This window comes from Somniosus microcephalus, chromosome 7, assembly GCF_052327205.1.
Source record: "Somniosus microcephalus isolate GS21.2 chromosome 7, FLI_Smic_1.0, whole genome shotgun sequence".
NCBI lineage: Eukaryota > Metazoa > Chordata > Chondrichthyes > Squaliformes > Somniosidae > Somniosus > Somniosus microcephalus.
The window spans coordinates 171,110,707-171,136,181 of NC_140993.1; the positions used below are offsets into that span (position 1 = coordinate 171,110,707).

Below are 25,475 nucleotides of genomic sequence, written 5' to 3' on the forward strand. Positions count from 1 at the left end.
TTTCTTTTCAAATCTACAATTCCAGCAAAAAAAAAGTTGCTTTTAAAACACAAATTGTTTTTAAAAAAAGTTAATTAATTTGTAAATCTTTTCTCTAACCTCTATAATTCTCCTACCTTTCACCGTTTTTCCAGGCCCGGGGCCTAGACTTCTCCAACTGCCAGCAGCGTAACTCTAGCCCCAGGCTCCCGGCCTAGACAGAGACAAACACTGGCAGAGGGGAGAGGGTGTGCTGCCTCAGCTCCATTCCCAGGGTCAGTAGGTGGGGAGGCTTCATAAGCAACTAGGGTAGGTCGCAAGCCCCGAATAATAATCTGAAGATCCTGTGTTTGCAGCTGAGGAAATTTCTTCTGCTGACAGCCCCAGGTTAACGGCAGCCATCTTTGTCAAGGAGGGCAAAAAGTTTCAGTGCGATGCCATTTTGATTCAGTGTGTAACAGAGTGCATGCGCGGCCATCTTAGTACAGGAACATAGAGTGGGTGGGGCTTCTGTTCTCCAAATCGGGTCCTGGTGACCGAGACAGACAATCGACTGTGTGGGCGGGGCCTAATCTTTCCAACTGAAAAGCAAGCGGCGGCCATTGTTTGTGATACAACACACTGAGAGGTGAGGACCCCTTTTTTAATAAAAAGATTGGTGAGGTTGTAAAGTGTATGTTATAGAAAGATTTACCAAAAATGTTTTATAAGTACTTTAAATTCCATGTTTCCCCACCCCTTGCTCCCCCCACCCTTGCCATGTCAGTGCAGGGGCCCGAGGCCCAGGCTTCTCCAACGGCCAGCAGCGCAACCCCAGTCCGAGGCTTCCAGCCCAGACAGGGACCAACACTGGGAGAGGGTCTGCTGGCTCTCCCCCCCTCCCTTTCCCCCCCTCCTTCCCCCACATCCCCTTCCACCCCAACCCCCCTTCCCCCCACACCGCCCCCCCTTCCCTCCCCACACCCCCTTCCCCCCCACACCCCCTTCCCCCCCACACCCCTCCCACCTCCCCCTTCCCTGCCCCACACCCCCTTTCCCCCCCACCCACTCCTTTCTCCCCCACCCACCCCACCCATCCCTTTCTCCCCCACCCACCTTCCGTCTCTCTCTCCTTCCCTCTCTCTCTCCTTCCTTCTCTCTCCTTCCCTCTCTCTCTCTCCTTCCTCTCTCTCTCCCCTCTCTCTCTCCCCTTCCCTCTCTCTCTCCCCTTCCCTCTCTCTCTCTCCCTTCCCTCTCTCTCCTTCCCTCTCTCTCTCTCTCCTTCCCTCTCTCTCCTTCCCTCTCTCTCTCTCCTTCCCTCGCTCTCTCTCCTTCCTTCTCTCTCTCTCCTTCCCTCCCTCTCTCTCCTTCCCTCTCTCTCTCTCCTTCCCTCTCTCTCTCTCCTTCCCTCCCTCTCTCTCCTTCCCTCTCTCTCCTTCCCTCTCTCTCTCTCCTTCCCTTTCTCTCTCTCCTTCCCTCTCGCTCTCCTTCACTCTCTCCTTCCCTCTCTCCTTCCCTCTCTCTTTCATTCCCTCTCTCCTTCCCTCTCTCTCTCTCTTCTCCCCCCGTCTCTCTCTTCCCCCCCCCGTCGCTCTCTCTCTTCCCCCCCCGGTCGCGCTCTCTCTCCCTCCCGGTCGCGCTCTCTCTTCCCCCCCGGTCGCGCTCTTCCCTCCCGGTCGCTCTCTCTCTTCCCCCCCGGTCGCTCTCTCTCTTCCCCCCCGGTCGCTCTCTCTCTTCCCCCCCGGTCACTCTCTCTCTTCCCCCCCGGTCGCTCTCTCTCTTCCCCCCCGGTCGCTTTCTCTCTTCCCCCCCGGTCGCTCTCTCTCTTCCCCCCCCGGTCGCTCTCTCTCTTCCCCCCCCGGTCGCTCTCTCTCTTCCCCCCGGTCGCTCTCTCTCTTCCCCCCGGTCGCTCGCTCTCTTCCCCCCCGGTCGCTCGCTCTCTTCCCACCCAGTCGCTCGCTATCTTCCCCCCCAGTTGCTCTCTCTCTTCCCTCCCGGTCGCTCTCTCTCTTCCCCCCCCGGTCGCTCTCTCTCTTCCCCCCCGGTTGCTCTCTCTCTTCCCCCCCGGTCGCTCTCTCTCTTCCCCCCCCGGTCGCTCTCTCTCTTCCCCCCCGGTCGCTCTCTCTCTTCCCCCCCGGTCGCTCGCTCTCTTCCCCCCCGGTTGCTCGCTCTCTTCCCCCCTGTCGCTCGCTCTCTTCCCCCCCAGTCGCTCTCTCTCTTCCCCCCCAGTCGCTCTCTCTCTTCCCCTCCAGTCGCTATCTCTCTTCCCCCCCAGTCGCTCTCTCTCTTCCCCTCCAGTCGCTCTCTCTCTTCCCCCCAGTCGCTCTCTCTTCCCCCCCAGTCGCTCTCTCTCTTCCCCCCAGTCGCTCTCTCTCTTCCCCCCCAGTCGCTCTCTCTCTTCCCCCCCAGTCGCGCTCTCTCTTCCCCCCCAGTCGCGCTCGCTCTCTCTGCCCCCCCAGTCGCGCTCGCTCTCTTTTCCCCCCCAGTCGCGCTCTCTCTCTCTCCCAACAATAACATGCCCTCAAAAAAGCCTCGGCACCGCCGGGCACTCCAGCTAGTATATATAATAAAAAGGATCGTGCTGTCTGTCTGTCTGTCCGGGCATCACTCAAAAGTTATAGAGCGTACCTACACATATGTTATATCAAAAGAAAGGTTATGATTAGCGGAGTATCCTAGGTGTATTTACTTTTTGGTCAGACAAAAATTGTTTGGACAGTAGACAAAAAACACTCAAAAAATGGAAAAAAATCCGCTAATTAGCGGTTGACCAATCCTACTGCTCATTAGCGTTGAGTGACGTGATGGTTGACCTTACCACGCGCTGCGTCACGGGGGGGGCGTTTCATGGCATTTGTGGGCGGGGCCTAATCCTTCAAACTGCCGTTAGTGAGGTGAGTGGCGGCCATTACAGACCGGCCGGGCCTGAAGCTCAAAAAATTTATTTCTCTCCTTCCCCCCCTCTCTCTCTCTCTCTCTCTCCTTCCCCCCCTCTCTCTCTCTCTCCTTCCCCCTCTCTCTCTCTCCTTCCCCCCCCCCTCTCTCGCTCTCTCTCCTTTCCCCCCCTCTCTCTCTCTCTCTCTCCCGAAGCGGGAGTACACCCTTGCGGCCATCAGGCGCCATTCCCTCCTTCCTCCCCGACCAGCGAAAAGCAAGCTGTGGCTAATTGTGACAGGTGAGGATGGTGTTTGTTGTCAGGTGACTCGGTCGGCGTCCCGCAGCGCGAGCTCAGCTGGCGTGACTCGGGCCGGGCCTCAGGCGCTACCCCACGCACGGGGTCTCCGGGCCTCTCTCTCTCTCCTTCCCTCTCTCTCCAAATTATCGGAACAGCACCGGGCCTGAGGCGCTAGGGAGGGAGAGGGGAGGGAGGGACAGAGAGGAAAGCAGGGAGAGAGAGGGGGAGGGACAGAGAGAGGGGGAGGGAGGAAGAGAGGGAGGGAGGGGAGAGAGAGGGAATGGGGAGGGAGGGAGAGAGGGAGGGAGAGAGTGGGGAGGGAGGGGGAGAGAGGGGAGAGACAGGCAGGGAGAGAGGGGGAGAGAGAGAAGGGCAGGGAGAGAGGGGAAGGGAGAGAGAGAGGGTGAGTGAGGGGGTGGGAGAGGGAGGGAGAGCTCGCCTTCTTCCTTCGCATGGGTCCATCGGGCCAGGCCTGAGGCGCTCCTTCCCCCCCTCTCCAGGATAATCCCGAACTAAATCCAACAGTCTCTCTCTCTCTCTTCCCCCCGTCTCTCAAATTCAAATTCAAATTCAAATCGCTTTATTGGCATGATAAGGTACATCTTATGTTGCCAAAGCATCAAAATACATTTATGGTTGAACACATAAACGCAGTTCTATTCATACAGTATATAAACAGGTATATCCCTGAGTGTATAAATATACATTCGCCTTGTTTATATATACTCTTTTCTTAGTTTACTGGTTGTCCCTCTGTTCATGGCAAGCTGTAACATAGTGTGCCGCCAGTGTTACACAGCTTCTATCCTCCCCCAGTAGGAATGGGAGTTTTTGGTTGTCATTCAGATTTCTGAATTCAGGGCATATTTGTGAGAATTTTTGATAGAAATTCTCCCTGATGCCCTGATATTTTCCACAGGCTGTGAGGAAGTGCATCTCTGTCTCCACTACTCCCTGACTGCAGTGAGAGCATATCCTGTCTTCTCTTGGCAGCCTGGTCTGCCTGTGTCTGCCTTTTTCGATCACTAGGCTATGTTCGCTAAGTCTGTACCTTGTCAAGGTTCTTCTCAGTTTGTTATCCTTTACCATGGTCAGGTAATCAGCTATGTTGTATTGTCTGTTTAGGGCCAAGTAGCAATTGAGTTTGCTTTGGGTTTTTGTTGTTTCTGCCCAATATGTCAGATATTTTTCCTTTTGCTTAGCGACGATTGTGTTGGGTCGAATTCTTTATGTTACCCTGTCACTGTCCTGGGGCTGGTTATTGTTAGTATTGTTAGTAGTTACTTCACTGAGTCCCAGGACTAGTTGACTGAGGGTATTCTTCTTTAAGGTCAGCTCTTGGCATTTCAGGGCGTCGTAGTGATAGCATTGGGGGTTGCTCATTTGTAGGTGATTCCAAAATTTGGTGGCTCTTTTTTGGATAGTGATTATTAATGGATATTGGCCTAGTTCTGCCCTGCATGCATTGTTTACTGTTTTCCTTTGAGTCCGGAGGATACTTTTACAGAATTCTGCATGTAGGATCTCAATTGGGTGTTTGTCCCATTTTGCAAATTCTTGTTGTGTTAGCGGTCCCCATACCTCACTGCCATAGAGTGCAATTGGTTCAATTACTGATTTGAAAATTTTGAGCCAAATGCTAATTGGGATTTCTATTTGGATTGATTTTTTGATGGCATAGAAAGCCCTTCTTGCTTTCTCTTTCAGTTCATTCACAGCCAGTTTGAAGTTTCCCGTAGAACTGATTTTTAAGCCCAAGTATGTGTAATTAGTGGTTTGTTCAATTTTGGTTGTTCCTACTGTGAAATTTATTTTGGGTCCCTGATGTTTGGATCTTTGCTGGAACACAAGGACTTTGGTTTTTTGGGGATTTATTGTCAGGGCCCAAGTCTGGCAGTACGACTCCAGCAGGTCCAGGTTCTGCTGTAGACCCTCCTTAGTTGGTGACAGCAGAACCAGGTCGTCTGCATAGAGGAGGAATTTAACCTTGGATTCATATAGGGTGAGGCCGGGTGCTGTAGATTGTTCAAGTAGTTTTGCCAATCCATTTATGTAAATATTAAAGAGTGTCGGTGAGATTGGCGAGCCCTGCGTCACCCCCCGCCCCTGTGGGAAGTATTTTGTTTGTTTGTCTCCAATTTTAACTGCACATTTGTTGTTTGTATACATTGATTTAATTACATCATATGTTTTCCCCCCTACCCCGCTTTCGATAAGTTTCAGGAATAATCCGTCATGCCAGATGGAGTCGAAAGCCTTCTGGAAATCTACAATGCATGCGTAGATTTTGCTTTTGTTATGGTGAACGTGTTTGTCAATTAGGGTCTGTAGGGTGAAGATATGATCGGATGTTCTATAGTTTGGCAGGAATCCAATTTGGCTTTTACTCAAGACATTGTGCTCCTCAAGGAAGTTTATAAGTCTTTTGTTTATGATGCTACAGAATACCTTCCCCAGGTTACTGTTTACACAGATGCCTCGATAGTTGTTTGGGTCGATTTTGTCCCCACTTTTGTATATGGGCGTTATGAGTCCTTTGTTCCAGATATCAGGGAAATAACCGACACTCAGAACCAAGTTGAAGAGTTTTAGGATAGCCAGTTTCATTTTGTCGTCTGTGTGTTTAATCATCTCGTTTAGTATGCCGTCTGTCCCGCAAGCTTTTCCTGGTCGCAGGTCCTTGAGTTTTTCAAGAAGTTCTTTTTCTGTTATTATGGCGCCTAGCGGGTTTTGGTTATCTTTTATGGCCATTTCTAGCTTTTCCAGTTTTTTGCATATTTGGTGTTGCTCTGGTCTTAGTGTGTTTTTCTGGTATAATGTTTCAAAGTGGTTTACCCATGTGTCCCCATTTTGAATGGCCAAATCGTCGTGTTGTTTTTTGTGTAGTGTATTCAAGTTGTCCCAGAAACAATTGGTATCAATGGATTCCTCCATGGAGCTGAGTGTATTCTTAATATATTGCTCTTTTTTGGTTCTGAGTGTGTTTCTGTATTGTGTTAGTGTCTGACAATAAGTAAGGCGTAATTCCTCGTTTTCTGGATGTCTGTGTTTTTGGTTTGATATTTTTCTAAGTTTTTTCCTCATGCTATGGCAATCTGGGTCAAACCATTTTTCATAGTTTTTTGTTTTGGGTTTGTTCTTGCGAGCTTTCAAGTTTGCACTTGTTGCCAAATTATCAAAAATATTGTTTAGGTTAATAACTGCCCGGTTTACGCCTTCTTTATTGTGAGTGTATATGTTATCCAGAAAGGTGTCTAAGAGAGCTTGAGTTGATGCATTGCTAATTGTTTTCTGGTATTTTTCCGTGTCGTTTTTGGCCCATCTGTACGATTTTTTGGTGTTGTACAGTTTACTGGGTTGTGTTTCTATGTTGTTTGCTTCTGTCTTTTTGAGATACATAGTAATTTGACTGTGATCTGACAGTGTTGTTTGTGGTTTGACTGTGAATGCTCTGAAAGAGGATGGGTCTAAATCTGTAATCATATAGTCTACTGTGCTGCAGCCAAGAGGTGAGCAATAGGTCGATCTTCCTAGGAGGTCTCCTATGAACCTACCATTGACAATGTACAGACCCAGGTTTCGACAGAGCTGTAGTAGCTGTTTTCCGTTGGTATTTGACTGCTTGTCGCAGTTATGCCTGTATGGAAGGGAAGGGATGTCAAAGTGGTTATTCCCGAATACGTAATTGTTTCCCTGGTTATTGGTGAAGTCTGGTTCTTCGCCCGTTCTTGAATTGAGGTCCCCACAGATCAACACGTTCCCCTGGGCCTGGTTTTGGATAATTTCCCCCTCCATGTTGGGGAAGGTGTCCTCTTTAAAGTACGGGGAATCAATTGGAGGGATATAAAGTGCGCAAATGTAAACATCTTGGGTGTTTGAGATAATCTCCCTCTCAATTTTGAGCCACATGTGGTTTTCGCCCTTTTTTATAAATTTGATGTAATTCTTAAGTTCTGTTTTAAACCAGATCAGTATGCCTCCGGAGTCTCTGCCTTGGGTTACACTTGGTAATTTATTGGAGGGGACCGCCAGCTCAGTGTACCCTTGGGGACAGCCAGTGTGTCCTTTTCCTTTATACCAAGTTTCCTGTAAAATGATAATATCTAGATCTTTAGTTTCATCTATGAACTCTGGGGTCCTACTCTTCACGTCTAGCACCGAAGAGCGTAGACCTTGGATATTCCAGGTCGAAATATATAAGGATTTCATGTTAAGTTTGATCTTTTACTATGATAGGTTAAAGAGTGGTACGTGTTTGTCGTGTCTAAGTGTGGGAAAAAAAGATCACTTCAGTTGTCTATAAAAGTTCCCCAGTCTCTCTCTCTCTCTCTCTTTCCCCCCGTCTCTCTCTTCTCCCCCCAGTCTCTCCCGCTCTCTCCCCCCCAGTCTCTCTCTCTCTCTCTTCCCCCCAGTCTCTCTCTCTCTCACTCCCCCGTCTCTCTCTCTTCCCCCCAGTCTCTCTCTCTCTCTCTCCCCCCCAGTCTCTCTCTCTCTTCCCCCCAGTCTCTCTCTCTCTCTCTCTCTCTCTTCCCCCCGTCTCTCTCTCTCTCTCTCCCCGTCTCTCTCTCTCTCATGCCCCCGTCTCTCTCTCTCTCTTCCCCCCAGTCTCTCTCTCTCTTCCCCCCAGTCTCTCTCTCTCTCTCCCCCCCAGTCTCTCTCTCTCTCTCTCCCCCCAGTCTCTCTCTCTCTCTTCCCCCCAGTCTCTCTCTCTCTCTTCCCCCCCGTCTCTCTCTCTCTCTTATCCCCCCAGTCTCTCTCTCTTTCTCTCCACCCCCCCCGTCTCTCTCTTCTCCCCCCAGTCTCTCTCTCGATCCCCGGGCCTCTCTCCCCCCCCCAGTCTCTCTCTCTCTCTCCCCCCCCCATCTCTCTCTTCTCCCCCCAGTCTCTCTCTCTCTCTCTTCCCCCCAGTCTCTCTCTCCCCCCAGTCTCTCTCTCTCTCCCCCCAGTCGCTTTCTCCCCCCCAGTTTATCTCTCTTCCCCCCAGTTTCACTCTCTTCCCCCCAGTCTCTCCCTCTTCCCCCCAGCCTCTCTCCCCCCCAGTCTCTCTCTCTCTCCCCCCCAGTTGCTCTCTCCCCCCAGTCTCTCTCTCCCCCCGTCTCTCTCTTCACCCCCCAGTCTCTCTCTCTCTTTCCCTCTCTCTCCTTCCCACACAGACAGACAGACAAACTCATTTGTATGTATAAAAATTATTTCTACTTTTTTCATAACAACATGCCCTCAAAAAACCCTCGGCACCGCCGGGCACTCCAGCTAGTGTTATATAATTGGATTTCTACAAGGTAACTGCAAGGAAGACTCCTTAACTTATAAGTAATCTTTTTGGAACGTTTTAATCCTCCATAAATTATGTAACAAATGGTGTATTTACTTTCATCACAGTTAATCAGTGCTAATCACTGAGCTAGCTCCTTTAAAAAGACGTTGGTTAATTATCTGTCAGGAAGTGAAATTCAAGGTTATAGAGTTAGATTTAGCTTTTGGTGAGTAAATAGTAATGGAATACTTTGTTATGTTATTCGTTATACAGATCCTGCCTGGTACTTGGTTTACCTTAAGTTCTTTTTTTCTTCTATCAGCAATTTTGACATTCCTTTTATACTTCAGTATGTTTGTACAATTGTACACTTCAAACTGGCTTTCCTGGTGGGCTTTCTTGGTGGTCTGCTCCATAGCACATTCAGTCACACTCGAATAGTTGTTCTGCACCCCAATCCATTTAAGAGTAAAATCTATTTTTGTGGAGCTGGCAGGAGCTTGTCCCTCCTACGGAAGACCTACCTGTCGGCTTCCCAGGGGTAGAGGAAATCTGGAACAGTTTCCCCCAAAAGGCTTTTGTTACTGGGCCAATTGAAATTTTAAAGAGTGAGATTGTTAGATTTTTGTTAGATAAGGGTATCAGGAGACAATGGCCTAGAAATTCGGTTGAGGCGCCAAGTTCGCCTGGGCGCTGATTTTTGCGCAGCGTTCGGAGTAATACCGATTGCCAGAAATTCAGTTTCAGCGCCCCTAGAGGGAGACGGGGTGAGGCTCGAGGCGCTCTGCGTCCCTCTTAGGGCGTTGAAACTGAATATCGCCGCGCAACGTGCCGCAGCGCCGCACGATGCAGCACGGCGCATTGCGGTACTGCAGGCCTTCCTCCCATTGTTAAGGGGGAGGGGCCTGCAACAGCGCGATCCCCGATCGCGAGTGCCGGCAAAAGAGCCCGGCACCGAGGAGAAGTGCCGGGCTCTCGGGAAACAGCCGGCAATGCCGCGGGGGGGGGGGGGGGGGGGCGGGGATCAGGAGGCCGGGGACGGAGGTGCTGGCAAGCGGCCGCCGGAAAAAGCGGCCGCCCCGCACCTCCACCGTAACTTGCGCCACTGCCGGCACAGCAAGGCCCCATGAACCGGGCACGGGTAGCGAACGGTGCTACAGTGGTGTTCGCTACCAAATATCACGATCGGGGCGCTAATGGTGTGCTGCGCACACCGATGACGTCATCGGTGGCGGCGCAGCGCAACAGGCTAACGCCACCATTAGCGCCCCCGCTGAATATCGCGGGAGGCGCGGCCAGTGGCGCTACAGCCACTGACTGCCCTCTTTAGGCGCTAACAGGTGGCGCTACATACCCAATTTATCCCCCAATATATTTTGATCGGTAAGGTTATGAAGGAATAAGGAACAAAGATGGGTAAATGGAGTGGAGGTACATATCAGCGATGATCTAATTGAACAGTGAAACAGGCTCGAGGGGCTGAATGGCCTACTCCTGTTCCTACAAAACAAAGTTTACTTCATAAGTATAATTCACACCTTCCTTCATTCGACACTAGATTGAAATAAAATGTGATGAAAATTTACCTTGGATTTTAGGCTTTTTTAAATAGCCTATTTGTTTATAAGGATACTAATTGTTTATAGCAGGGCTTACTTGTGTGAAAAATTATTTTCAGTTTTTAAATAACTAGGTCAAATATTAACATCACTTGTTTGACCTATTTATATTACAATATGATGCATTATTGTACTTCTATATTAGTTATATATATTTATTACTATAACTATGTATATTTGTTATATTACTATAAATATGTAAATATAAATATAATATAACTAAATAGATGCAGGTTTTCTACTCTCATAGGGGAGTTAATCTGTGGACCTTTGCATAAATTTTTTTTGCAAAGATGTTTTCTATGTTTAAAAGAAGGTAGTCAGAGATAAAGTAGAGCCTCTTGGAAGGACTGGTATTCTTCTAATTACATCTCTTATCAGTGCTTTGTGGAGTATTACTTGTATATCAACAATAACCAAGGGTGAATAATATACTTTTTAAAACAAATTATTGTTATGAAAATACAATTTTTTTAATTACTTTTAGTTGAGCGATAGTGAAGGACAAGTTAACACTCTGGGCTTGGAAGTAAATATGTTGAAGATGAGATTGGTGGAAAAGACTGATCTGGTTCAAAACCTGGAAGACCAAATTCTAAAACAGCACGAGTCCTTGAACAGAGCAAGTGAAACTCTCAGAGATACCAAGAAGGCAGCTGGTAATAAGGTAAAAACTGTCACGAATCAAGAGTAATGCCTCTCCATATGAAAGGGGGGGGGGGGATCTTGATTTGGGAAAGATTTGCAGGTTGACCTGTTCCTGAATATAGGAAGCAATAGTTAGCATCAATGATTTAAGGTCTATAACCACAGCCCACATCATACATAAAACCAAAGCACTTTTTAGTTGGCCTACAGATACAACAGGATAAATTCAGTGATCCCACACTTCTAGTAGGGAGTTACATTGAAGGGAGTGTTGGATGGAGATAGGGCTATAACACTGTAGCCTCAATTCTCTCAGCCTTTGGGCAGGGCTGCCTGCAGGGAGGATGAGATTTACCCTTATGTTTAAAAATGGTAGTAAAAGAATACACATAAATTTAGTATTCATAAATGTATTATACAATAACTAACAAATGAATTCTATCTTTGGCTTTTGAGAAATGTTGCTTTGTTTTCATTCATTCGACTTTCAGATACAAACGGAAAGACATCTAAAATGGAGTAGGTCCCTTTAAGATTTAACATCATAAAGTGGCATGACAGCTGCAAGGTTTCCCCCCACCACATATTGTATAAGCCTCATTTTTCCCATTATTGGCACTTTCGCTGTAACCAGGACAAAAAATTTCTAAAGCAACACTTACACAGTTGCTACACATTTAAAATTTGGTCCTTTACTAGCCAATCCCTCATAGGATTGTACATGGGAGGGGGGAATAAAATTCAACTTAGGCGCAAAAGGGGTGATAGCAGATCAGCTGCCTTTATACATCCCGCCGAATTTTCCTTTCCATTGACTTCAGAGAGAATATGGCCTTCAGTGACTCCCTTTCCATCCCCTATCCCAGTCGCTCATGCTTCCCCAACCCCTTGCTCCCATTATGTCCCCTACCAATTTACCTTCACAACCACTTTCAGCTTCTACACCCCCTCACACATATTGCTACATCTACTCACTCCCATCTAGGTTACAGCCTACCTCTTCTTTGAACTACCTGTTCATGCCCTGCATTCTCTGAACCCCCTTGCTCTGCTGTCATCCACCTGACCCTTACCCTTCCATCCACTCTCTACTTCCACCCGCTCTCCTGAAGAGCAAGTGTTGAGAGACCAGAGGCCCACTCAACATGTTTGTCTCATACCCTACTCCTGCTTATCTATTTGCCTCAAATTTGTCTGCTTTTCTTTCCATTTGTGTCTTTCCGTCTGTCTGGACTCGGTTTTAACTCCTGGGCAGAAATGCAGCAAAGAGAGTGGTTGGTTATGTCTGGGAGAGGAAGATTTTGGAAGGAATCTCCCATGTTACAGCTTGAAAAACTTTCTATGCTTTAAAAAGATGATTTTTATTAATCTTCAACTACCACCTATTGCCCCAATATCTGTACTTTCTAAAATAATGTAAGATGCTGATACCTTACAAATTATCACTGGGACGCTCCCCGATGGCTCAAATAATTTATCTGGTGAGCAATGAGTTTATCTAATGAATAGTTGAGTTACGTAAACCAGGAAGGTGCAAGACCTGATCCTGTAGTAAAGGAAATAAAGTTAGCTCACTTCACAATGCTTTAAGGTGGTCATCCCAAAATCAGCACTTTCAGAGGACCAGAAACAGAATGCCAAGGAATCAAGCCCAGGGAAATCTAAACAAAAAAGGGGGACAAAGTCAAATCAGTAAATGCATTTCAACAATGGAGTGGGGATATGATTTTTTAAAAGTTCTCCTCGCAACAGTTTTCAGTTGTATTAATTATAATAATCAGAGAATCTATATACTAACATAAGCATGATTGCACTGCACAGCTGGTGAGCCACACAGAATAATGAGGTCCTGGATTTAATCTCTGGCCTGTGCTGAGTTAGCTGATCTCAGCCGTGGTGGCATTTGGCCTGCTGCAGTTGGTTTGATTGCCTCTGGGCTAGGGAGAGAATAATTGGCCAGAATTCTTGTTCCTGCACACTTTCTGACTCCTGCTAGAAATATACATGTGTGTGGATGTTGGGTGAAGACAGAATTGGGCTTAGCTGTGATATCCCCCTCCCTCATGCCACCACTGGCACTCACTGTCAAGGTTTGCATTGTAGGGTGACTAATGCCTGTGGAACCATATCCTAAAAATGCCTTGAGAAAGGGAGAGGAGAAAATTGATAGAGAAAAACAAAATCAAAATAATCCTTCCCATTATTTTTTTCTAGTATAACAAGACGTCTCCCATGTTGTTAAAACCTGGTTCAAATGTGACTTATATTACCAGTGGTGGCAGAGCTAAATAATATCTAAAAGTCATCCCTTATTTATGTTAAAGGTATTTGTTGGATCCGTGGTTCAGTGGATATGCTCTTATTAAATAATCACACGGATGCTGTACATTAACAAATAACAGGTCTTTACTGGAGGAGGGTAGTCTCTAGACTGGGGGTACAGAGGCATGTGCAAAGCTTATAGACCGGTGTGGTCACTGCCGGTACTATAGTATACAGGAGCTGTAAAAGTAGTTCTGACTTAAAGGCACATACACTACAATTCCTCCCCTTTTAGATTAGTAATACCCCTAATATTCAAATAACAATTAACATTTCAACATGTACATTAAACAACAAAAGTCCATTTATAGATTCAGTCTTTGGGGCGGCTTCCTGACCCTTTCGGGATAGCGCCTTTCCAGAGGTTCTTGTTCTTGGTGCAGAGGCGATTCTGACCCCTTTTCCTCGGGTAGTTCATCGGGTTCCACTGCTACTGGGTCTGAAGTAGATGCTACCGGTATGTCGGGTTCATCCCCAGGTACTCGAGACATGGGGTTGACGTGTTCCTGTGACGCTAAGATCTGATCGACGTGGCGTCTCACAATGTTCTCCCCGACATCCACTGTGTACATTAATGGCCCCTGCCTTGTACATATTGTTCCGGGTTGCCACTTCTCTGTTCGATAGTCACGGGCCAAGAATGGTTGCCCTACATTGAAGCTCCTTGTCGGCTTCTCATTGATGTGCTGGAATTGTTTGTCCTCAATATTTCTTCGCACATTTGGTCTGAGCAAGTCCAGACGAGATCTCAACCTTCGGTTAAAGAACATCATGGCCGGGGTCTGGTTGGTAACTGCATGTGTCGCGTTTCGGTAGGCTAATAAGAAATTGTCCATCTTATGCTGTAGTGGAATTTCATCATCGCACATGGCCTTTATCGCCTTCTTAAAGGTTTGTACGAACCTCTCAGCCAATCCATTTGTGGCTGGATGATACGGGGCAGATGTGTAATGCCTTACCCCATTGCTTTTCATGAATTTTTGGAACTCGTCGGACACAAGCTGTGGTCCATTATCAGAGCAAATCTGCTCTGGCAAACCATTTCTGGCAAATATGGTCCGTAGGACTGCAATCGTTTTCTCTGTAGTGGTTGAAGACATTTTTATCACCTCAAGCCACTTTGAATGAGCATCCACTGCTATTAAGAACATTGAGTCCATGAATGGACCAGCGAAATCAATATGCACCCGTTGCCATGGAGAGGAGGGCCACTCCCATGGGTGTAGAGGGGCATGTGGTGGTGCATTTTGGACCTTCTGGCATCCTAAGCAGCTCTTAGTTAGGTCTTCGATTTGTTGATTGATTCCCGGCCACCACACATAAGCCCTAGCAAGGCTTTTCATTTTCACTCCCCCCAGATGACCTTCATGTAGCTCATTTAGCACTCTCTCCCTTAACTTGGGTGGAATCACCACTCTGGATCCACACATCACTGTCCCCTGGCATACTGACAGCTGTTCTCTTCTGGATGAGAATGTTGGCAACAGTGAGTCGCCATGTGTTGGCCATCCCCTCACCGTCAATTCATATACCCGTGACAGCGTCGGATCATTGCAGGTCTCCTATATATCCGCATTTGTTACTGGCAATCGTTCAATTATTGACGAATAAAATATCTCGATAGGGCCCACTGCTGGTGCTTCCTCCACAGTAGGCAGTGGCAGGCGCGATAGCCCATCAGCGTTCCCATGCTGTTTCGTGCCTTTATATTCTATTTCATATTGATTCGCCCCTAGAAACAGGGACCATCTTTGTACCGCTGTGCAGCCATCACTGGAACGCCCTTCTTAGGATTAAAGATGGAGACAAGTGGTTGGTGGTCAGTCAGCAAAGTGAACTTCTGCCCATGCAGATAGTGGTTGAATTTTTTTACTCCCCATACTTGGCTGAGGGCCTCCCTGTCAATCTGGGCATAGTTGCGCTCGGCTGAGGTTAGTGACCGAGACGCAAAGGCTACTGGCCTCTCCAACCCGTCTGGGAATTTGTGCGACAGCACCGCTCCAATACCGTAGGGTGATACATCACATGCCAAACGAATTGGTAGTGCTGGGTTGAAATGGGCCAACACCTCTTTTGATGTGATCAATTCTTTACACTTCTGGAAAGCTCATCTACATTCGCCATCCCACTTCCATGGTACCCCTGTTTGCAGTAGGGTGTTCAGCGGGTGTAATACCGTAGACAAATTTGGTAAGAACTTGTGGTAGTAGTTTACCAGCCCGAGGAACGACCTCAGTTGTGACACATTTTCCGGTGCTGGAGCCTTGACTACTGCCTCAATCTTGTCAGGGGACTTATGTAACCCCTCTTCATCGATGACGTGGCCACAATACGAGATCTGTTTCTGGAAAAACTAGCACTTGTGGCGATTAGCTCGTAGCCCATACTCTAATCTGGTGAGCACCTTCTCCAAGTTGGCGAGGTGATCACCGTCATTTTCGCCCCTGACCAAGATGTCGTCCAAATAACACTGGGTCCCTGGAATCCCTTGCAGGACCTGATCCATCGCCCTTTGCCAGATAGCCGGAGCCGAGGCTACTCCAAACACCAGCCGGTTGTATTGATAGAGACCTTTATGAGTGTTGATCTTAAGGTAATGTTTCGAAGCTTCTTCCACCTCCATTTGCAAGTACGCCTGGGCTAGATCAATTTTGGTGAAGCGTTTACCTCCAGATAGCGAGGCGAAAATATCCTCAATTCGTGGAAGCGGATATTGCACCGTGTGAAGGACTGGGTTCACTGTCACCTTAAAATCCCCACAGATGCGGACTTTCTTTGGTTCCCCAGGCGTATTACTCAACGACCTCTTCATTACAGGAATGATGGGTGTAGCCCACTCGCTCCAGTCCACTTTGGACAGTACTCCTGAACGTTGCAACCCTTCCAGCTCTGCTTCAACAGCTGGTCTGATTGCATAAGGCACTGGTCTGGCCTTCAGAAACTTTGGGCTTGCATTTTCCTCTATTTTAATCGTTGCTGTTATTCCTTTTAGTGTTCCTAGTCCCTCCTGGAACACTTCTTTTGCGTCAGTTAGCATTTTTGACAGTCGTCCAGGTGTGACGTCGTCATCCTTTTTGGCCTCAACCTTCAGTGCCTGTATGGAATGCCAATCAAATTGTATCTTCCGGATCCATTCACGTCCTAGCAGTGGTGGTCCTCCATTTGACAATACATATATATCCATTTTAGGTATTTCCTGGCCTTTATATGTCACTTTCACCCTTATTTTTCCTTTGGGGTAGACTTTTTGCCCCGTATACGTCTTCAAGACAATCTCTGTAGCTTTCAAGGGTATGTGTGAAAATAGCTGCTTGTAGTCTCTTTGATTTATGACTGTTAGAGCTGACCCTGTGTCCAATTCCATTTCCACTTGGACTCCGTCTATCTTGAGTGTAACCCAGATAGCCTGGTGATCCTCCATTTCGGTTACCTTATGTAGTTTCAGACAACCCAGCTCCTTGCTTCCGGAGTCTGTGTCACTTTTCTGTTCATCTGAACCACTGTCCATCACCTGGTGTACCTTTTTGTACTTCTCCTGTGGAGATTTCTTACTGTTGGTTTTCTTCCCAGACCTGCAGACTCTTGCTATGTGTCCTGCTTTCCCACACTGTCTGCACACTTGGTCCTTGAACCAACAACCTTTCTGGTCATGTGTTGTTCTGCCGCAGCGATAGCACTTCCCTGTTCCATAGGACATTTCATTGGTGCCATATTCTTGCGGTCTCCGTTGTATCCCTGCAGCGCCCCTTGCGGCTGCTTCGTGTGATACTGCCATACTGAAAGTTTTGTCCAGCGTACGGTCCTTTTCTGATAGAAGCCGTTTCTGGGTTCCTTCACTTTGTAGCCCACACACAAACTTGTCCCTTAACGTGTCTGCTAGTCCCGCTCCAAACTGGCAGTGTTTCGATAGCTTGCGCAGTTGCGTTAGGTACTCAGCATTGCTTTCGTCTTTGTGTTGGTTCCTTTTATGGAACTTAAATCGTTCTGCTATCAGCAGCGGTGTGGGGTTTAAGTGGTCCTGTAGGATTTCTACTATGCTTTCAAAATTCTCGTTTACCGGCTTCTCTGGGGTTAATAGATTTCGCAGTAACCCATAAGTTTTTGCACCCATGGAATTTAACAGAACCAGTGCTTTATTAGCATCTGGCACTTCATTCGCCCTGCAGTACACCTCAATATGTTCCACATATGTCGCCGAATCTTCGACTTCATTGTCGAACGTAGAGATACTGCCACTCTTCGGCATCCTTGGGTGTGCGTTAACTATCACAAATGGCGCCTCCTGCGCTTCCCCTTCTTCTCCGCTGGCACAAAATGGCGTCTCCCGCGCTTTGCTTCCTTCCCGCGCTCGCCCTTCTTCTCCGCTGCGGCTTCTAAAAATTGCATCTCCCGCGCTCTTCTCCGCGGCTCAATGGCGTCTCCCGCGCTCTCCCTTCTTCTCCGCGGCTCAATGGCGCCTCCCGCGCTCTTCCTTCTTCTCCGCGGCTCAATGGCGTCTCCCCTTTCTTCGCCCCGCGGACCCTGTTCAGCCCATGAGCACTGGCTGTGCTCTGCGCGTTCTTCTTTTTATATTTTTCGACGCCGCTCAGTCTAGAACCTGGCTGTTTCTTACCCTCTCTCCAGTTTGTTTTATTTTCCTCAACGCCGCTCGGTGTTCAACCCCCAGCTGCGCCCTGCGCTCTTCACCCTCTGTCTTACCCCGTCGACGCTGCTCGGCTCTCTCTCCGCCGTCGGTCGGCTCCAGCCGCCGCTGCTCGGGAAGGGTCTGCGCTGGACCTGTCGTCGGTCTCTTACTGCTCGTTGTGGCTGGGGAACCAAGCCCGGCTCTCCACAGCCTCCCCTGCGAAGTTGGATCTCTGCCTGACTGCTGGGCGGTTGTTCGTGGTCGACGCCCGTGTTCCTGGCCTCGACTATTTTTTTTGTTTTTTTTGTTGCAGGTAGTTTCGAATCGACACTCGTCGCCACTGTTGGATCCGTGGTTCAGTGGATATGCTCTTATTAAATAATCACACGGATGCTGTACATTAACAAATAACAGGTCTTTACTGGAGGAGGGTAGTCTCTAGACTGGGGGTACAGAGGCATGCGCAAAGCTTATATACCGGTGTGGTCACTGCCGGTACTACAGTATACAGGAGCTGTAAAAGTAGTTCTGACTTAAAGGCACATACACTACAGTATTCACATCCAATAACTGGTTTAATAGGTGTTTTTAGTCGATTAGCAATAGGCATGTAAAAAAAAAGTATTGTTGGGATGAGGGTGAAGCTGACCAAGCTGCATTTATTGCCCATTCCTCGTTAAACTAGGTGAATTTTCGCCTAAAACCTCTGTAGGCCTTGTGGTAATGCTGCTCTTACAATGGTGTTAGGTAGGGAATTCTCGAATACTGACCCAAAGTTGATGAAGAAATAGCAGTATATATCTGAATTGGGATGGTGTGTGACTTGGAAGGGGTCCTGGAGGCGATCATGTTCCCATGATATTGCTGCTGCTTGGTTGTAGAGGTCACAGGGCTGGGAGATTCTGTCAAAGTAAACTTGGTGAGTTGATGCAGTACATTGGATAGTACATAAAGCAGCCAAAGTGTGCCAATGATGATGGGGGTGGATATTGAGCTCAGTGGCAAGAGTGACGATCTGTCCTGGATGGTATTGAGTTTCTTGAGTGTTGTTGCAGCTGCACCTATCCAAGCAAATGATGAGTATTCCATCGCACTCCTGACTTAAACCTTATAGATGTTCGAGAGGCCTTAGTGGGTCACAAGGTGAGTTACTCGTTGCAAAATACCCAGCCTCTGCCCTGCTTTTGTAAACATACTGTTGATTTGGCTGGTCCAGTAAAGCTTCTGGTCTGTGTTTAACCTCAAGATATTGATGGTTGGGTATTCAGCACTCGTGGTGCTGTTTAAGGCCAGGGAGAGATAGTTGGGCCTTTTCTTATTGCAGATGGTCATTGCATGGCACAAATGTTGTGTGGCATGAATGTTACCTGCCACTTGTCAGCTCAAGCCTGGATGTTGTGCAGCTCCTGCATGGGCTGCTTAATTGTTGGAGGAGTTGTGAATGGTGTTGAACACTATCGAATTGTTAGCGAATGTCCCACTCCTGACCTTATAACAAAAGGAATGTCGGTAATAAGCAGCTAAAGGTGTTTGGGCCAAGGATGCTGCCTTGAGGAACTTCTGCAGTGATGTCTTTGGGCTGCCATGATTGACTTTCAGCAACCACAACTATTTTTCTTTGTGCCAGGACTGAACTAGGGTTGCGCTGACTTGATAAAAATGGGGAAGAGAGGAATATGCAAGCCATGAAGTTGCAGGTTGCAGTTGTATACAATTCTGGTGATGGTGATGGTGATGGTGATGGCCCAGAGTGCATTGTGCTTGGCCAATTTTGTGTTGTTAGATCTGCCCTTAGTCTATCCAAAATGGGCGTGAAGTTGGCTGAGGGGCCATGCCACCCTCCCAAACTTGGCATTCGGAAACCCGAAGCAGTTTGAGATCACACTGCAGCTCACTGGTTGTGGGAGAGCGGGAAATCAGCTGGCTCCTGGGCTGAGCCGTGTGCCAGGTTGAGCTGGGGGTGGGGGTGGGGGGAAGCTGATCCCAGAAGGGGGTGAACACGTGCACACAGAGATTCAGCATGTGCACAACACTAGCTCTGTCCATTTATAGTTCAAATTGCGATCGGGGTCTTACAAAGGTGTAAGCCACTAGTTTGCATATTTGAACAACCTCTCACCTGAAAAAGGCAGGCATGTCATTCAGCCATTTACAGGCCCACCTGAAAATTGCAAGTGGTGACCAAAGTAACCCACCCCCCACCCAACCAATTTTTCGGGCTATGCAGTGGTCACCCCACTCAGTGCTATTGTGGACAGACAAGTAAACCAACAAAGAAAAATGAAGTCTGGTTAAAACCATTAAAATTAACTTGAATGCTAAAGGTGGTGTTTTCTGATTGACAGTAAGTCAGCATAAAAAATAATTTTCAACCGATTTTCACTAAATAATTCTAAATATGTATCAGTAAGTAATGGTTTCCTCCCAAAATTGAGAAAATAAGCTTGAAATTTTGCATCATTTTCTTACCAAAAATCAGGTGCATGGCAGTTTGTGCACATTGTTGCTGTCATGGTTGCAATGAGCGTACATTTCTGCACATGAAAGTAACCGTGTAGTTTGGATTTTTTTTAAAGGGGACCTGGATCATCTTTAGGTATCGCTGAGAAGATGATATTCTTTTCTGCCTTAAATGTCTGTCTTTATTTTTAGTTGGGTACAGAACAAGGACAGCAGTGCACTGACAAAATTACCACACTTGGGGCTGAATTTTGCCGGCGCGCAGAGTGCGGGTTTGGAGACGGGTCCACTGTCAAAATCACAAAGATTGACAGTGGGTCGGTATCCCGCTGTAAACCCGCCTCCTTGTCAGTTTCCCAAGTGTTGGGTCTGTCATCCCGGAAGAGACCTGACACCAAAGCGGCGGGTCAGCCAATTTAAATAGTTAAAAGGTTGTTGAAAGTGAGTTAAGAACCATGTTCCCATGTACTTACCATTTTACCAGGGGGGCTAAATTCGGTTGATTTGTGCCTCTAGTTAGTGCCCTAAGAGCAAATTAACTAGTGCCTGGGCGCAGCACCGCTAACGCCTCCCGCGAAATTCAGTGGGAGGTTAGCAGTGGTGCTAACCGTTAGTGCCGTGCCGAGCTGCGACGCCGGCGATGATGTCATCGCCGTGCGCAGTGCCCTGTTCGTGCCCCGGCTGTAACATTGGGTGGCACCCCCCCCGACTTACCGCCGGACGCTATGTCCGCCGGACGCTATGTCCGCCGGGGTCAGGGGGGCCTACCTGCGGCTGGGGCGACGCTAGTTAAAGGGGAGGTGCGGGCGGCCATTCTTGTTGCTGGCCGCCTGCCAGCACCTGCTCCCGTTGCTGTCCCCGGCCCCCATGAAAACCCCCCGCAGGGTGCCAGCTGCTCTCCTCTCGGTGCGCTACCTGGGAAAATCGGCCACGGGGGCGCTAACTTTTTTGGGGTGCTAAAATTAGCGCCCCGGCGACGATAGCACCCCAAAGGGGGCGGTACCTAATTTTTACCCCCAGGTTTTTAATGGGGTTCCCGAGAGCGAGTATCACGTCAGGTAAGCATGGCGTGTTCTCAGTGAGTCGCCATTGCTGTGAATCGGTGACAGCTACAAAAGTGGTCTAAAAGCTACCATTTCACAGCTGTTCTCTTCCCAATCTTAGAAGCTGGAGCCTTGATGATTTGAAAGCCACTTTTGAGGTTTATGCACTTTTGAAGTGTTTGCAGTAATCTGTCTATCCACTGTCACCTCCTTGGAACAACCTATCTCAACATTGACAGATTACTTCTGTCATCTCAACTGCAGCAGCCATACATCACATCACAATGGGCACGATTTATGCTATACCATCTTGGTCCTCTGATTCTGATGACGATCAACCGCAGCAGCGGCAGAACCAGCCACACCAGCAGCAGCGACAACAAGAGCGCCAACCTTCTCGTGAATCACCTGATGCTGCACAGGGCAGAGGGCATCAGCTTCGGGCTGCAGGCCGCTGGAGGCGATAGCCACAAAACAGGGTATACAGGCAGAGGATGAGCTTCCTCAACTTGACGGAGCAGCAGTGCTTCAGGAGGCTCAGGCTATCACGCCAGGTCATTGCCGACATTTGCATATTGCTGGAGCAAGACCTGCATCCCAGAGGAAGGGGTGGACACCCCTTACCAGTGGCTGTCAAAGTCACCATGGCTCTCAACCTCTTCGCCTCAGGCTCCTTCCAGGCATCTGCAGCAGACCTTTCCGGCATATCGCAGTCGGCCACCCACACGTGCATCACACAGGTCACTGATGCCCTCTTTAACAAGTCTGCAAATTATATCCATTTTGTAAGTGATGAAGGCACTGTCAATGAGTGTGCGCTAAGCTTTGCAGCTGTCTTCCCACGGGTGCAGGGCGTAATCGACTGTACATATGTGGCCATCAGGGCACCTCATCACAACCCAGTTACATTTGTCAATCGCAAGGTGTTCCACTCCCTCAACGTGCAGCTGGTCTGCAACCATAGGAAGATTATCATCCATGTGTGCGCCAAGTTCCCTGGCAGTTGCCATGACTCGTACATCCTGCGTCAGTCCACCATCCCTCAGCTCTTCGCACCGCCAACCAGACTTTCCAATTGGCTGCTTGGAGACAAAGGCTATCCCCTGAAGACGTGGCTCATGACACTTTTGAGGAGGCCAGTAAATGAGGCTCAGGAATGTTATAATCAAAGCCACATCTCCACTAGAAGTGTCATCGGGCAGACAATAGGATTGATGAAAATATGCTTCAGATGCTTGGACAGATCTGGAGAAGCTCTTCAATACGCACCAGCCAGGGTCTCCAGAACTGTCGTGGTCTGCTGCGCCCTGCACAACATAGTGCAGCAGCGAGGAATAGCACTGGATGAGGAAGATGATGCAGAGCGCACATCCTCTGAGGAGGAGGAGGAGGAGGAGCAGCATGACTCTGAAAACGAGGATGAGGAAGACTTGGAGAAGGCGGAGGTGCCATTACGAGCAGTACGTGACCACATTGTTGCCCGTGACGCCAGGGATGCCCTAATCAATGGCACATTTACATTACTTTAAAAGCTCAGACATGTTGATGCGCTATCAATTACTCATAAAAGACGGAGAGTTAGGAGAGTAACTAAAAGTCTTTTATTAGCAAAGAACAGAGCATGCCTCTCATGGTTGACTGGGTTCCAAGAAGGCAGGGGGCTGCAGAGCAGTCACCTTTATACCTGGGCCTGTGGGTGGAGCCAGGGGCGGAGCCAGCAGAGACAAGCTGAGGCATGCATAGGTACAACAGTGTGCAACAACAACAACAACGGTGAACAACAATAACAGTGGTTTACCACACATGTGTCTGCCACAGGCGTACGCAGGCTGTCATTACCTTATATCAACAACAGAGCAGTGCAATAATGACCATGTTATTTTTTTCACTCACCACCATTGGTGGATGTGAAAGGAGCCCTGACCGTTCACTCTGCCACTTCCATTTGAGCACACACATTAGTCACTGACTGCAAATATTGAAAAATAAATGGTTTATTACAGCTACATCATAGAATTTCAACATAACATTAATAATCAAAAACACACCCGTGTGACTACCCTTGTGACTATTTGTGTGGGATCTTTCTTTCCGAGCGTTTCTATGTGCTGCAACCCTGCGGCTTCAGCAGAGGTAGACACAGCCTCCTCGACTCCCTGCTGCGTCTGCTTAGACACCTTTGGCGGTCGTCCTCTGGGTTTACGAGCCCGTGAGGGCCCCGCCAAAGTCTGCTGTTCCTGCAACTGTGCAGGGGCAGACTTGGCCATCACTGTCCGGGGAGTCTGACCGAGGTATTGGTAAGGGGGTGAAAGTGTGAGCGCTTGGAGAGGAGTCCCCTCTTCCATGTCCCCTCCCACCATCATCTCATGGGCCACCCGGACTTCCCTGCTAGCAAGGAGCTTGAGAGCAGCTTGCTGCACTTCCGTGGGGCCATGAGGGCCCTCGTCTATACTGACACCCCTTCTAGAAAGGGCGTCTACAAGCCTCTGGTTTCTCTCCTCCATAGATGCCCAACTACTTTGAAGTGAAACCATGTTGTCATGAGACTGGCATGTTACGTCCTTCATGCAGGTGGCCATCCTATCCATGAAGGAACTTATAGTTGCCAGTGAGTGCACCATGGTGGTGCTCATGTTGGAGATGGACTCCTCCATTCTCTGCACATTCGCAGTCACCGCGGTCAAGAAACCTGTCAGAGCCTCCTGCACTTGTTCCTGCAGCTCCAGGATTGCCCTCTTCCTGGATGGCCCCCGAGGCGCAGCATCTGCATGCAGCTGAGCAGAGCTAGGAGACTCCTGTGCCTTCCGATGAGGAGTCTCCACTGCTGTCACTGTCTCCACCATCTGCTCTTGCTCACCTGTGATGTGAAATACACCAGATGACAACACTACTCTATCTCGCAAGAAACCCACTGTGGTGTGTGTCTCTGCGCTGGTGTTGGCTTGTCGTGTATGAGGTGACGCTGCTCCCTCAGGCAGGAGGCTTCTCTGAGGAGTCTTGTTGCTCTTCTTTCTGGACTGTGGGGGGGAGGCCTCTTCATGGACCTGTGGGAGAGTAAAGACAGCATTTAAATATATCAGATGTCGACTGCATAGCCACATGATGAGCATTCATTTTCTGGTGACATCAGACCCCATATGAGTGACTGATGAAAGACATGCAAGTGTATGGAACATAATTATGTCACCAGGTTCTTCTAATAAGTCCCTCTCTCTGTCTCCCACTTCCGGCTGGTCGACCACTCCTGCTATATCCAGTGCTGCTTCCCCTGCTGTGGTAAAAAAGGCCATGCATTGAGGTCCTCCTCCGGTTCTCTCCCTCTCCCTCTTATTGTGGGCTCTCTTTTCCTGCAAGGAGGGAAGGAAGAGAAGGTTGAGTGAGAGTGATGGAATGAATGTAAGGAATGGATGGGTTACATCTTTAGAGGGAGAATATGAATGCAGTGGGGTACAAATACCAAGTTGCCTCCTTTTGTGTTGTTAGTTGATGTCATTGCATAACGATGAGGGTGAGTGTGAGGGGTGCATAGTAAGATGGGGATGTGATAATGTAGATAGAGAGAGAGCGAGGGATGGATGAACATCCAAGGGATGGTGGGTTGAGTAACGGTATGTAGGAGGAGGGTTGGCAATGCAGAGTGGTGGGGATGTGATGACAGGCGCAGTAGCATCAAGGTAAGTGTGGCTTTATACCGACTTTTCCTGATCTTAGAAGATCATTAAACCTCTTGCGGCACTACACCCAGGTTCGAACCACAACTGACATCCCTGTCACCTCCTGCGCTATCTGCAGCCACGCTGTCTTTGTCTGCTGGGGAGGCCTCTTCCTCCCATCCGTAGGGAAGAGAACCTCCTTACGTGCTCTCATTCCCTCCACAAGATGATGAAGCGAGGCGCTACTCTTTGACGATGGGAAGACATTATGCACATCTGTACACACTGACAGCAATGCATTAACTGAACTCACAAGTGAATGCAAATGGGGCCATAGACCCTTTACATATGCCGGCAAGAATTGTGTCATCCGATGACGTCACCAGACCTGTACCTTTTAATAGGGTTGGGATACGCGCAGGGCGGGCTTAACAAGACCCGTTACGGTAAAATCTTATTTTTCAGCGGGATCAACTCAGCAGCGGGGTCTCCACCCACCACCCCCGCCATGAAGCCGCCCAGGTAGGCGAAATCGCGGCCTAATAGTTCCCTAAATAATAAGATCATCAATCAAAAGTTGACTCAGGTCACACATCAAGACATTGTTTACCAAAAGTAAGATTGCAACTGTTCCCCTGTGCATAATCGCCAACAGTTTTTATTATCCCACCATCATAGGGTCAAGTAAGTGGTTGGAGCCACAACATTAAATATAGGTT

General features: G+C 48.4%; 1 protein-coding gene across 1 annotated transcript in view; it reads left to right on the forward strand.

Moving 5' to 3' along the window:
* LOC147115004 (uncharacterized) overlaps nt 1-25,475 on the forward strand; it is an 869,491-nt gene that overhangs the window by 322,707 nt on the left and 521,309 nt on the right. The window contains exon 11 of the mRNA XM_085993202.1: nt 10,494-10,673. Within this exon, the coding sequence (XP_085849328.1) occupies nt 10,494-10,673 (180 nt within the window). The remainder of the gene's footprint in view (nt 1-10,493; nt 10,674-25,475) is intronic.